Below are 12500 nucleotides of genomic sequence, written 5' to 3'. Positions count from 1 at the left end.
AATGATAATAATAATAATGATAATAATAATAATGATGATGATAATAATGATAATAACAATAATGATAATAATGATAATAACAATAATGATAATGATAGTAATAATAATAATGATAGTAATAATAATGATAGTAATATTAATAATAACAATATATTAATGACAATAATAATAATAATAACAACAACAACAACAACAATAATAACAATAATAATAATAATTACAACAGTAATAATGATAATGATAATAATAATAATTACAACAGTAATAATGATAATGATAACGATAATTATTATAACTATGATGGTAAAGATAGTAATGACAAAAAGGATGATCTAATAATGATAGTAATGATGGTGATAATGGTATAAATGATGATGACAATGATAATGAAAATCATCAAAGCAGAGAATAATAACAACAATAATGATAAGACGAAATAATCATATACTACCAATAATGAGAGTGATGATAATCACAAGCATAATGATAACAATAATATTGACATATATATAAGCATTTTGATAGTTTTAATATATAGCTAATGATAGTGAGTATGAAATTGCAGTAATTATTTTATAGAATTTTTATACCTTTCAGTTCCTTTTTCTTTTTAACCCAGCAACTATATACTTTTAAAACCTAGTCAAGTAATCTAGAAAATTACATGTAGAATGACTTCTTACCATGGTAACATATACCTCATATCTTAAAATCACCATTATTTTAGCTTAATCTAAATAATTTAAAGTAAACATAATATTAATAAGTAATAAAAATACATCTATATCACCTAATTCAGTATGTCTCGAAAACACAATACGGATATAAAATCAAGACGTCTAATGTTATGAGCAGAAGAAGCATGTTCGCAGGAAGAGCGAGCGACTTGTGTTAAAGTTGGAATAAAGACTAAAATAACGAAGATGACTACAGTAGGAGCAGGATTAGTACTAAATATCAGAGAAAAGGGAAGCTTGTTCAAGGTGAGACTCTTGTTTTGTAAGTTTTTGGTGTGAAATTGGCTTAGAATTGGGTAGATTTTATAATCTTTAAAGAGTACATCTGGACGTGCCTATCGTTTTGACTACGTTGTTAGGAAATGTTTTGATGAAATTAATGATACATTTGCGTCATCAGTCGTGTCATAGTATGAAAATAGTCATGATTATTGATAATACTTGATATCTCTTCTTACCCGCCATACCCTGCCCAGCTATCACAGTCAGTGTCATAGCTATCCTTCATCTGCTGTGGAAATGAATATCGCACTTGTTTAAGATATGATTAAATATATCAGATAAGTGACAGATTTGTCTGAAAGCTGCTGTTAAGTGTCACTGGAAAATATTTAAAATAGTTGTGCAAACCTGATATCAACAATACTGGTACCCGTGCATTCCTTTCACCCTTTACTCTAAAGGAATGTAGGAATTATGGAGCAGAAACCCACTCTTACCCCACAAGTGTTGTCCTAATGATAGGGGAGAGCTTGAAGGTCACCAGGGAATTTTTGGGGGAAAAATATAAAAGAAATAGTATTTTCATTTCCTACTCTCTGTCTAATTACTTAATTTTTATTGATTTGCAGTGGAAGTACATAGATGATTAGTTTGATTTATTTGTTCTGGTGATTGCATTTAATATTCCTTATAAAAGTTGGCTAGTTGAAACTTAACCATTACCTAAGAAATACATATAATATTATTATTAGTAGGCTCACAGGTATTCTGAACATAACCACGTCATTTCCAAATTTACTGGGTTCCTACCCCCATCTCCCCTTTGGTCTTCATAAATTTTACTGTGTATAGTCTGGCAGGAATGAGCCTGGCAACTATTTAAACTTCGAAAGTGCTCTGATAAAATATCACTTCTGTTAATTATCCCATACATGGTTATGGTGTTTTCAATATGGTCAGCATACTTCAATTGGTGTTGTGTCTATCACAGTTGGTTCATGTTTTAATGATGTTTTATAAGGAATTCATAACATTTTGCCATGATTGAACTGATTCAAGTGTTACCTGCCAGGTCAGTTTTTGTGCATGACAATCAGACTTGTGATTGACAGTTCATAGAAAAGTAAATTGATGAAAGCTATGATATTTTCTTTTTTCATTTTTGGTGCACTAATGGAAAATAATGGAAGTTTTTGATATAGAGATTTGATGCTGTTGTAGTGCTTTTAACCTTCATCCCTCTCTGGTAAACTGCCATATTCTGAGGTCTATATTAGTCATTTGTTATGCAGGATCAAGATGGTGATAGAGTATTTTCTTGAGTAGACTCCATATGATCCATATGGACCATGTCATTATCAGAGGGTTCTGACATTAGGAAGGGGACGGTAATTTAGATAGATTTATAGATAGATAGATATATAGATATATGGATATATGGATATATAGATATATAGATATAGATTGATAGATTGATAGATTGATAGATTGATAGATTGATAGATAGATATTAATGTATATATTAATGTATATATTAATGTATATATATATATATATATATATATATATATATATATATATATATATATATATTTTATATATATGTGTGTGTGTGTGTGTGTGTGTGTGTGTGTGTGTGTGTGTGTGTGTGTGTGTGTGTGTGTGTGTGTGTGTGTGTGTGTGTGTGTGTGTGTGTGTGTGTGTGTCTATATATGTATATATATGTATGTATATGTATATATATATGTATATGTATATATATGTATGTATATATGTGTGTGTATGTGTATGTATGTATACATACATATATATATATATATATATATATATATATATATATATATATATATATATATATATATATATATATATATATATATATATATATATATATATATGTGTATATATATATATATATATATATATATATATATATATATATATATATATATATATATGTATGTATATATATATATGTATATATATATGCATATATGCATATATATATTTCATATTCAAATTTGTTTTTACTTTGTGTATGTATTTAGTGTATTATGTTACACTTATTTTCTGGTATTCCTTCAATTATTTTCAGGATTTTGGCAAGAAAGAAAGTACAACTACCTTCAACAAAGCAAATGGAAGTGGCACATCATCCGTCTTCATAAAGAGAGTAACTGGCAAGAGTTCAACTCGTGTCTTTTCAAAGGCTCTTGCTGTGAGATCCTCTCTCAAAAAGACTCGTGATCTGGCAAATTTAAGTACTCAAAAGCAGAATGCGAAATCATCTGCCATTAAAACTGGTAGCAATGTCCTTACAAAAAAGGCAGATCCCAATCCCCAGAAGAAGGTTCAGAGTGCGGGAGGGAATCACACCACTGGACCTCCGGCAAAAGCTCCCCCAAACAAGAGTCCGAGCAACATTCCAAAGGCACCACAACAGAAGAATGAAAAGGGTCTTGGAGAGAAGAAGACTGCAGGAACAGGAGGAAATAGCAACATTAGTAGTCCCTCAGGTGGAAAGCCCAATACTCCAGTGCAGAAGAGTTTTGGTGGAGGGAACGCAGCTGACAAGGCAGCCTCAAAACCGAACAGTTTCCAGAACAAGAAGCCCTTCCAGTCGCAGCAACCAAAACAAGCAAAGAGGGATGGAGCACAGCATGGAGGGGCACCACCAATGAAACGTTTCAGGAATGACGAACAAGCTGAGGGGCCAGATTCAGGACAGACAGCAGGAAATACTCACCCTCATAGTAAAGAAGGTGATCAGGCAACAGCTCCTCCTTTTCCTAGACAGAATCGGGAAGACAATGCATTTGAAGACAGGAGGGATGGATACACATCATCACTGTTCTACGGAAACCCTGACATACCAGCCATTCCTCAAACCGACGTCAAGCCTGTCTCTGAGAAGGTGTTTTCTGAGGAGTCGTTCACCACCTTGGATATTGCCCCGCAATTAGTGAGTATATTGAAATTGGTATTGCAGTGCAGAAAGGGCTTGATATATTGTTTGTATATGGAAAATGAAAAAATGAAAAGCTTTCATTTGCATACACTTTTGTTAATGTCATTTATTCTCTAAAATGTTTCCAGGTATCAACACTAGAAAAATTAGGCTTCCGATCAATGACAACGGTGCAGCAAAAGAGCATGCCAGCTATCCTGTCCGGTAAGGATGCTCTTGTGAAGTCCCAGACAGGCTCTGGAAAGACTCTGACGTACGCTCTGCCTATCATTAATAAACTCATGTCGGTAAGGGTTGCTTGTTTTGTTTCTGATCTTTCTTCATCATCATCATCATCATTACCTTTGCTATTGGTTTCTATTGTTATTATTATTAGTAGTAGTTATATCATTGTTTTTGATATTATAATTTTCATCAGTAGTATTATTGTTCTTATTGATATGATTTTCATTGTCTTTGTTGTTATGATTATTATTTTATTATTTATTCATTCATTATTTTTCCCTGACAGCAAACACCACAAATACAGAGAAGTGACGGCCTCCTTGCCTTGGTAATTGTTCCAACAAGGGAGCTCGCACTTCAGAGTTACCAGTGGTTTGAGAAATTGTGTAAGGTAAGAACTAAATACTCTGATTATTGTTTATGTTTTTATCAAATGTACCATGCATTTTAAGTGATATGCAATTTGAGACTATTGCCGTTGTCCAGACGTACCTCGTGTGTTATTAAAAGCCTTCTGTAGGAATTTGTTTTCCCAGAATAGTCATGGTTTGTTTTATGATTGCATCTTGTATATAATTATTCTCATATTCTAGGCCTGTGTTTGGGTAGTCCCTGGTTACCTTATTGGAGGAGAGAAGAAGAAGGCAGAGAAGGCTCGTTTACGGAAAGGCATCAACATTCTTGTGGCGACATCAGGCCGCCTGATTGACCACATCCACCATACAAAATCGCTAAGTCTAGCCAAGGTCAAGTACCTGGTCATTGATGAGGCTGATAGGTTGCTCGACATGGGCTACGAGAGAAGTGTGACAAGGTGGGATTTATTTATTTTTTGTTGAGTAACTTTTTGAAATGTATTTAGTAAATGGATTTTTAGAATGACGTTTCAATTCTTAATATATATATGGAGAAAATTTGCTTTTATCTCAAGTTAGTGTTACTGATAAAGTGTGGAGTGCATGAATAGATGTGTCAGTGAATGTAGGTTATGACTGTCAAGACCAGATATTCTCAATATTCTGATCCACATTTCTTGAGGAAATAATTATTGTATTTTTCCACTGTAGCATTATGGAATCTCTTAAGGAGCAGCAAGAATCCACAGACAGACAGACTATTATGCTCTCAGCTACTCTTTCTTCAGGGGTTGAAAAACTAGCAGGTAAAGGATCATAATGTATCTGTACTTTTGATTATTGAAAAGCTACCTTTCTCTCAAGTTAGTACTTACTACACCAAAAAAAACTCATTCCTTTTGCATAAAGTCACCCAGTTCTTTCAGAGTCTATAGATTCCTGTTACTCCCTTTCAGGCATGAGTCTTGTCTCTCCGGAAATTATTGATGTCAGCCAAGAGGGACAGGATGGGAAGCTGATGTGTGAAGCTCTTGCGACCCCAGAGAACCTCTCGCACAATTATATACTGGTCCCTGCGAAGCTCAGGCTTGTCACTTTGGCAGCATTTATACTCTCTAAGTGTAAGGTGCGTTTGTGGGAAGTGTTAGATTGCTTTCGTATCCTTTGCTTTTCTTGACTTTATTTCAAATATGTTTGGATTAGGGTTTTATTTTAGACTTTGATGATTAGCATATTTGGATTTTTTGTATTCTCTTCTATTTTTTTAGGGGATGGTTACATAAATAAGAGTAATTTTTTAAGAAGATAGAATTATTGCTATTTTTTAAGAAGATGGAATTATTGTTTCTAATTTTTTTTTATGCTCGACAGGTCGGGGATGAAAAAAAGATGATTGTATTCTTCGCAACGCAGGACTTGGTGGACTTTCACACTGAGATCTTCTCTCGCCTTCTCTCCAGGTACTGCTCCTATTTTTGAGTCAGATAATTTTTCCCCCATCCAAAGGGCCATTTTTTTTCTCTCTTCTTCACCCAAAGGACCAGATGGAGTACAAGTTTAGTTGATATAAAATTATATGTCTAGGTGCTAGGTCAGGCCCAGATATTTTTCAAGTTTCATATCATTATGAATTTTAGTAGTCAATCGTACACTGTTAATGGAATGATTAACTTCATGATGCAACTACTACAGGTATGGAAAGGTGAAAGATGAAAGACCATCCTTACTGAAGCGAGCAGAGAAAGTTCTGGCAGGAGAGGAGGACAAGGAAGAAGAGAGTGAAGAGGAAGAAGAGGAAGACACAGAGAAGACCATTCTATTCCAAAAGTTGCATGGCAGCATGACTCAGCAGGTATGACTATTTGTTTTTCTTGCCTTTTGATGGGGTTTTAGTTGTTTTTGTTTATACAATCTTTAGGTAACACTAAATTATTTTAATTTGTTTCAGGAAAGATCAACAGTTTTCAGATCATTTCGTGAAGCATCTGCTGGTGTGCTGATGTGCACTGTAAGTATCAAAAGTATATTTTGATCAGTATTTGAAGATTGTGAAAATTGAGCACTGTTTAATGAACATAGTTTTTCAAAGTTGTAGACATATTTATTAGTTTACGTTAGGTCTTGCTTACTCTCTCTCCTTCCTTCTCACCGGTGAGTGATAGGATGATACTTATACTTTCTAACTTGCAGGATGTTGCTTCAAGAGGTCTAGATTTGCCAAGAGTGCGTTGGATTGTTCAGTTTAACGCTGCTTGCACAGCTGCTGACTATGTCCATAGAGTGGGGCGTACAGCACGTGTCAATTCTGCGGGTTCAGCTGTTGCATTCCTAGCTCCCTCAGAAGCCCCTTATATTCAGATGCTTGAGAAGCACAAGATCTTGTATGTTGATAGTGAAATTTACAAATAATTTTATAGTGTAGGAAATTTCCTGTTCTGCTGTTTTTTGTAGAATACTGACATATGTAATTTTCATATACTTGATTTTTTCTAGATTAATGAAATTAAGTCTGGTCCTCCATTTTTATTTCCCAACAGATTACAAGAAATTAGAATGAAGGAGGTACTCAAAAGCTTTAGTTTTGCCTGCGATGATTACAATGGCGAAGATCAGGTATGTAACAAATTTGCACATGTATGGTCACTGATTACCAACTTATGAAGTAAAAGTTGTAAAGTTCAGGTAGTAATGAAGAAAAGATGAAAAGTGAATTTTCAGTATTGTTTAACTTTGTATACTCAAACCACATGTTAACGGACAGGCAGGTTTTCTCCATTCTTTCAGGAAACCAAGGCCTGAGTGAATTATGGGCATTGACCATACTTACTGATATAATTACCCTGCCACTCTGGCTTTAGTTTTTTTATAAATTTTCTTTAAACCAAACACACACAAATCTAATGCAGTCGTAATTTATGTATCTTTTATCTTTATAGCCTTCTATGAGATCAGTGGAAGAATTAGCCACCAACTTCCAGCTCAGCATAGAAAATGAACTCGTCAGTGACCAAACCATGCATGACATGTCCCGCAAAGGTGAGTGGTTGTTTGTTTGTAAGTCAGTGTATATAGGGACAATGGTTTGAATAGGTTTTCATGAATCAATATGCAGTTTGATGAAGTACCTCGAGTGAAAAAATATAATGAGGTTCCTGTAACATGACTGACCTTATGTTGAGTGATTGACTGTACGAACTAATTTTTATTAGTTGTGAAGCTTATTCTGTGCAAATATGAGAGAACTAATTTGAAAAGTAATTTGACTTAACCCTTAGTGATGAGTATGTCTATAGCTGTCATGATGTAATGGACTATGATATATATACAGGTCATGACTCACAACGGGTAGGCCAGCTATTCACAGCTTAAGCCTAGCCACAGATTGTAGACTGTTGCATGATATTACATCACAAAAAATTCAGGCCTTGTCATCATAAGGTTAAGGAAAGATAACAAAGACTATGGCTGTTTCATTTCATTTCTATTTATTCTTTCTGTGTTTATATACTTCATTGCAAAAAAAATGTATTTATAGAAATAAAGACAGATATTTAGATTAACAGAATTATGGAGTATATGTAACATATTTAATTAATACTTACTTACTTTTTTTTATTTTTCAGCATATGTATCCTTTGTGAGGGCTTATGCCTCTTACCCCAAAGAAGTGCGTGAAATGTTTAGCTTCAAAGCTCTCCATCTCGGTCACTATGCAAAGAGTATGGGGCTCAGAGACACTCCTTCGGCCCTTGGCGCTTCAGCAGCCTTCAAAGCAAAGAGAGAGTTTAAGGAGAAGCGCGAAAGGAAGGAGAAGAGAAAGTAAGTCCCATGTTTGAGTTTTATAGCTTTTTTTTCTATTCTTATTCATATCTTTGTTCTTGCTTATATACCAAAAGTTAGTATTTAGGAAAACAGAATTGACTTGAGGCAATGGATCATCATTGTCATTGTCATTGTCATCAGTCACCATCAATTATCATCTCATCACCATCATCACTGTTATTGATTTTATTAACTGGTTATGTCAAACTAAACCATTAATTCTTTTTGTAGGAGAATCCAAGTGATGAATCAGAAGATGGGTAAACTACCAAAGTCGGCAATGTTCTCAGAGTTTGACAGCGGCTTAGATGCTCTTCCTCCAGCAGGCGGCAAAGGCAAGCAAAGGAGATGAGAATTAGCAAGAGACGGAGGAAGGGGGACGAGAGAATGAGTGTGTTATGCAATAGTACAAGCAGTCATGTCTTTCAATTTAAGTTCAGAAAAATTCTATTTTTGTCGAGATGTGTATATATGTGTGATGTTAGGGTGTGTAGCATAATTCATATTATTGTTAATACTGTTATTAATGTAATTTCCCTTTTTTTTTATATGGAGAAAACTGTAATAATTGATATTATTAGTAATACCATCATTGATGTTTTTATTTCTTTCCTCTTGTTAAGTTGTAATAAGAGATCCACTGTGTTGTTTGGAAAATGTTAAAGTAACATTACATGTACAGTATGAAATATTGTTTGATATTCCTTACAAAAGTGCATTAGAAGAATACAAGTTGGATTATAGAAAAGGATGGTGATGTTTTTTGCCATATGTTTTAATCTTCTGAAAGTGAGTTGTTTTCATAGACAGTGTGCATATGAAACTGTAAAATGATATAGCTAATTGATAAGATGTGCATTTACACACAAAAAGATGTACGATAGATATGATATACCGTCAAAGCAAAATCAAAAGAAACTGTTTTTATATCAAACTTACATTTACTTTAAATTGTTTGAAATGTTATACTAAAAAAGAATCAATAGATATAACAGGAGGAATAAAACTCAGTAATGAGGCAGTATTTATTTAACAACTTATCATTTCTTGAAGGGAATGTATTCAACAGTCAATTAACAGTTAAAAACCCATTACATTAGTCCTGGAATGAGGTATGAAACACGCTCACTTTTAAACTATTGAACATTTCAAATCAGGGATTTAGACAGTCATCTTAAGCACGCATCACATAACACACCACAATCACTACAAACATCAAATATATATTAGGCATGGAATCCACAGGGAAAAAAAATCATGTATGAGGAATAAAGAAACCAATGAATAACAGTGAATAAGGCTTGCTACTTAGTAGCAAAAAAATTATATATATATATATTACATACTCTCACCCTGACTGTGGGTCTGAAAACCACACGTGCAATATAATAAGGCACTTTAAAGACATGCAGCGTTGTGGCAGACCTTGCGATTTATAGATAACAACCAGCTTGGTATGTAACACTAGACAAACTAAAAAAGCCGCTAACAAATACACGAAAATAGGTTAGCTATGACTTAAATGTAAGTAATACTAAGTATTGCAAAAACCCATTGCTGCACGAGGATCTAGAAGGCGAGCAAGAAATATGCCTGAGCACCATTAAACCAAGAGATGATTTTGTTCCTTTCCAGTGCCACAGGTGTTTGTTGTTTAGATTAGGCTCTTGTTTTGGTACCATAAGAACTTCTATTTGTATACTTTCAGGCCGTGTTTGTTGCTTATAATTTGCATTGCTGTACTGTTTGTTTACATGGTAACATAATAGAGATTGAGGGTGTTATCCAGCACCTCCCTCAGCCAGTGGCGCTTGGGAGACTTTGGGACAATCTTGGTGATCTTCTCCAACTTGAGGCTTAGGACGACCTCACCCTCCAACTGCTCCAGCGCCCTCTGCAGCTCTTGTTTCTGGAAGATGGCGAATATACTGTGGTACACTCGGAAGAACGTCATGGCCTTCAGCTCGTCTCCCACAACCTTGTCGAATTCTGGGTTACCTGAAGGGAAAGCAAAAAATGTGGTTATCAGATGTCCTCATTGTGTGTATAACTGTTCTCTGTTGGATTGTATTAGTTTCACTAGAAAGGCTATAGGCCTTGAACTGGTTAGTTTGATCGAAGGCAATGACTTTTCTCTTTACTTTTCTCATTCTTGTGAAGATCATCTTCCTTCCGGGAGATGTTTGACAAATCATGTTCTGCAAGAATCATCATCAACAACAAGAAATGGTTCCGCTTACTAACCTGAGGCCAATCTAAGCTTGCCAACGTGAAGGGCGTAATATGGCGTGAAGTACCTCTCCATTCGGTTGAGATCACTCTGGCTGCTGCTGAAGTGAAGGATTAAAAGTTTTATGCTCTTTGAGTTCATGAAGGCCAATGAGGTATAGAGATATATCAGGTAACCAGAAATGAGTATAAAAAGTTAACGGTTGTTCCTCTCGTCAAATGATAAAAAGCTTCCCAAATTAGCAATAAATAAAATCCAATAGCTGATGCCTTCATGAAAACTACAAGGTCTTTTTAAAAATTCATACTATTAATCCACACTAGAAAGAAGTAAAACATGAAACTTCTTAGAGAAAAAAGAATCTACTCTTGATTTCACATCTACACCTCCCCGCGCCCCTCTCTCCCTCCCCGTCCACAAGCCCTCTGCCCCGTCGGCCACCCACTCCGACCTCTGACTCATCGCGAAGTTATCCTTGAGCTCGGCATAGGTCCTCTCCCCGAAGACGTAGACCTGGTACATGACGTCGCCGACCTCATACTCCGTTATGACGTGGGTGCCGTAGCGATCTATGAACTGGTTGACCGATTCAGTCGAGCCCACGCGGACTTCGCTCACCGTCGACTTGAAGTCACCCGAGAGAGTCAAGTCACCTGGAAAGGAAATCGAGTCACCAACAAGAGGAAAGGGTGGGTGAGGATCGGCGGTGGGAGGGAGGGAGCGAAGTACCTGTTGGAAAAGATCGTTTGAGGGCTATTTAAAGTCATGTGGAGATCAAGAGTACTCGGACATTAATCACGTGTGTGTGTGTGTGTGTGTGTGTGTGTGTGTGTGTGTGTGTGTGTGTGTGTGTGTGTGTGTGTGTGTGTGTGTGTGTGTGTGTGTGTGTGTGAGAGAGAGAGAGAGAGAGAGAGAGAGAGAGAGAGAGAGAGAGAGAGAGAGAGAGAGAGAGAAAGAAAGAAAGAAAGAAAGAAAGAAAGAAAGAAAGAAAGAAAGAAAGAAAGAAAGAAAGAAAGAGAGACTGATTAAGACATAAAACAAGAAACACAAAAAGTCTGACAGACAGCCAAAGAAAGCTCGAGGCAGCCTCACCGGCAAGCGTGGCCCTACGCGCCCTCCTGAAGAGCCTGACGAGGACGAAGGAGTACTGGTCGTTGAGGAAGGTCGGGTGGATGCCCAGGTGCTGCGCCTTGGTCTTGGTGGAGAGCGAGCTGGTGAAGGCGCGCTTGGGCTCAGGGACGCCCTCGATGTAGAAGTTGTCGAAGTAGGCCGTGAGCAGGTCCTGCGCGTCGTCGCAGAAGTCGATGTAGAAGTACTGGTCGTAGCCGCGTCGGGTCGCGTTCTGCTGCTCGTTGCCGTTGCCCTGGGGTTGCTGCTGTCGGTAGAGGTGCTGCTGCCGGCGCCGCGGTCGGTCGGTCGTGGCCCAGTACGAGTTCTTCTGGAAGACCTTGGCCGTTTGCTCGCGGAAGAGCCAGTTGTTGTCGGTGCGGTGAGGGAACACCTGCAGGAAAGGGGAAGGGGGAAGTGATAAGCATCATGGGAACTAATGAAGGTATTTGATTCTGGACTGACTGATATGCACTTATCTAATAAACACCTATGCTTTAATCAAGGTAATCTATTTTAATCGCATCGGTTTGCCTTGCTGTTCCAGACTTTTCTGTTTAAAGCCTATCGGACACGTACAAAATGCTACCGAAAAAAACACAAAGAACAATTCAGTCTCCATTTGAGACGACTGTAGACAAAACTACCATTAGAATGAATAAACCTCATGAAGCAAGAGGTGTGACTGTCGCGTTTCGATGAAATCGTCTGTAGAATTACATGAATCCCATGTATTACTCAGTTGAAAATTCAGTCGAAACGCGCTAATTACATCTCACTTAAGGTGCTGTCACACTAGCACTTTTTCCATCATTATTATTATTTTTTTAATT

General features: G+C 36.5%; 2 protein-coding genes across 14 annotated transcripts in view; one reads left to right on the top strand and one right to left on the bottom strand.

Moving 5' to 3' along the window:
- The first annotated feature begins 832 nt into the window (after positions 1-832).
- Positions 833-9019, top strand: LOC113813127 (ATP-dependent DNA helicase DDX31). Its single transcript, XM_027365076.2, has 15 exons — positions 833-983; positions 3055-3921; positions 4056-4214; positions 4439-4543; positions 4746-4966; positions 5220-5314; positions 5465-5634; positions 5880-5968; positions 6201-6360; positions 6457-6516; positions 6699-6889; positions 7046-7121; positions 7445-7544; positions 8132-8327; positions 8562-9019. Exons 1-15 carry the CDS (start codon positions 924-926, stop codon positions 8680-8682), a joined length of 2670 nt encoding a protein of 889 aa, XP_027220877.2. The 5' UTR covers positions 833-923; the 3' UTR covers positions 8683-9019.
- Positions 9020-9343: 324 nt separating this feature from the next.
- The window catches only part of tsl (membrane-attack complex domain containing protein torso-like), a 28018-nt gene continuing 24861 nt past the window's right edge, over positions 9344-12500 (bottom strand). For 9 of the 13 annotated variants that reach the window (XM_070139499.1, XM_070139495.1, XM_070139491.1 and 6 more), the window contains 4 exons: positions 11653-12061; positions 11012-11213; positions 10575-10660; positions 9344-10328 (listed from right to left, as the gene is read on the bottom strand). In XM_070139499.1, the coding sequence (XP_069995600.1) occupies positions 10081-10328; positions 10575-10660; positions 11012-11213; positions 11653-12061 (945 nt within the window). In that variant the 3' untranslated portion in view covers positions 9344-10080. The remainder of the gene's footprint in view (positions 10329-10574; positions 10661-11011; positions 11214-11652; positions 12062-12500) is intronic. The other 4 variants (XM_070139502.1, XM_070139497.1, XM_070139498.1 and 1 more) reach the window with 1 other exon arrangement.

Source organism: Penaeus vannamei, chromosome 25 (genome assembly GCF_042767895.1).
Source record: "Penaeus vannamei isolate JL-2024 chromosome 25, ASM4276789v1, whole genome shotgun sequence".
NCBI lineage: Eukaryota > Metazoa > Arthropoda > Malacostraca > Decapoda > Penaeidae > Penaeus > Penaeus vannamei.
This window is presented reverse-complemented; position numbering and strand designations above follow the sequence as displayed.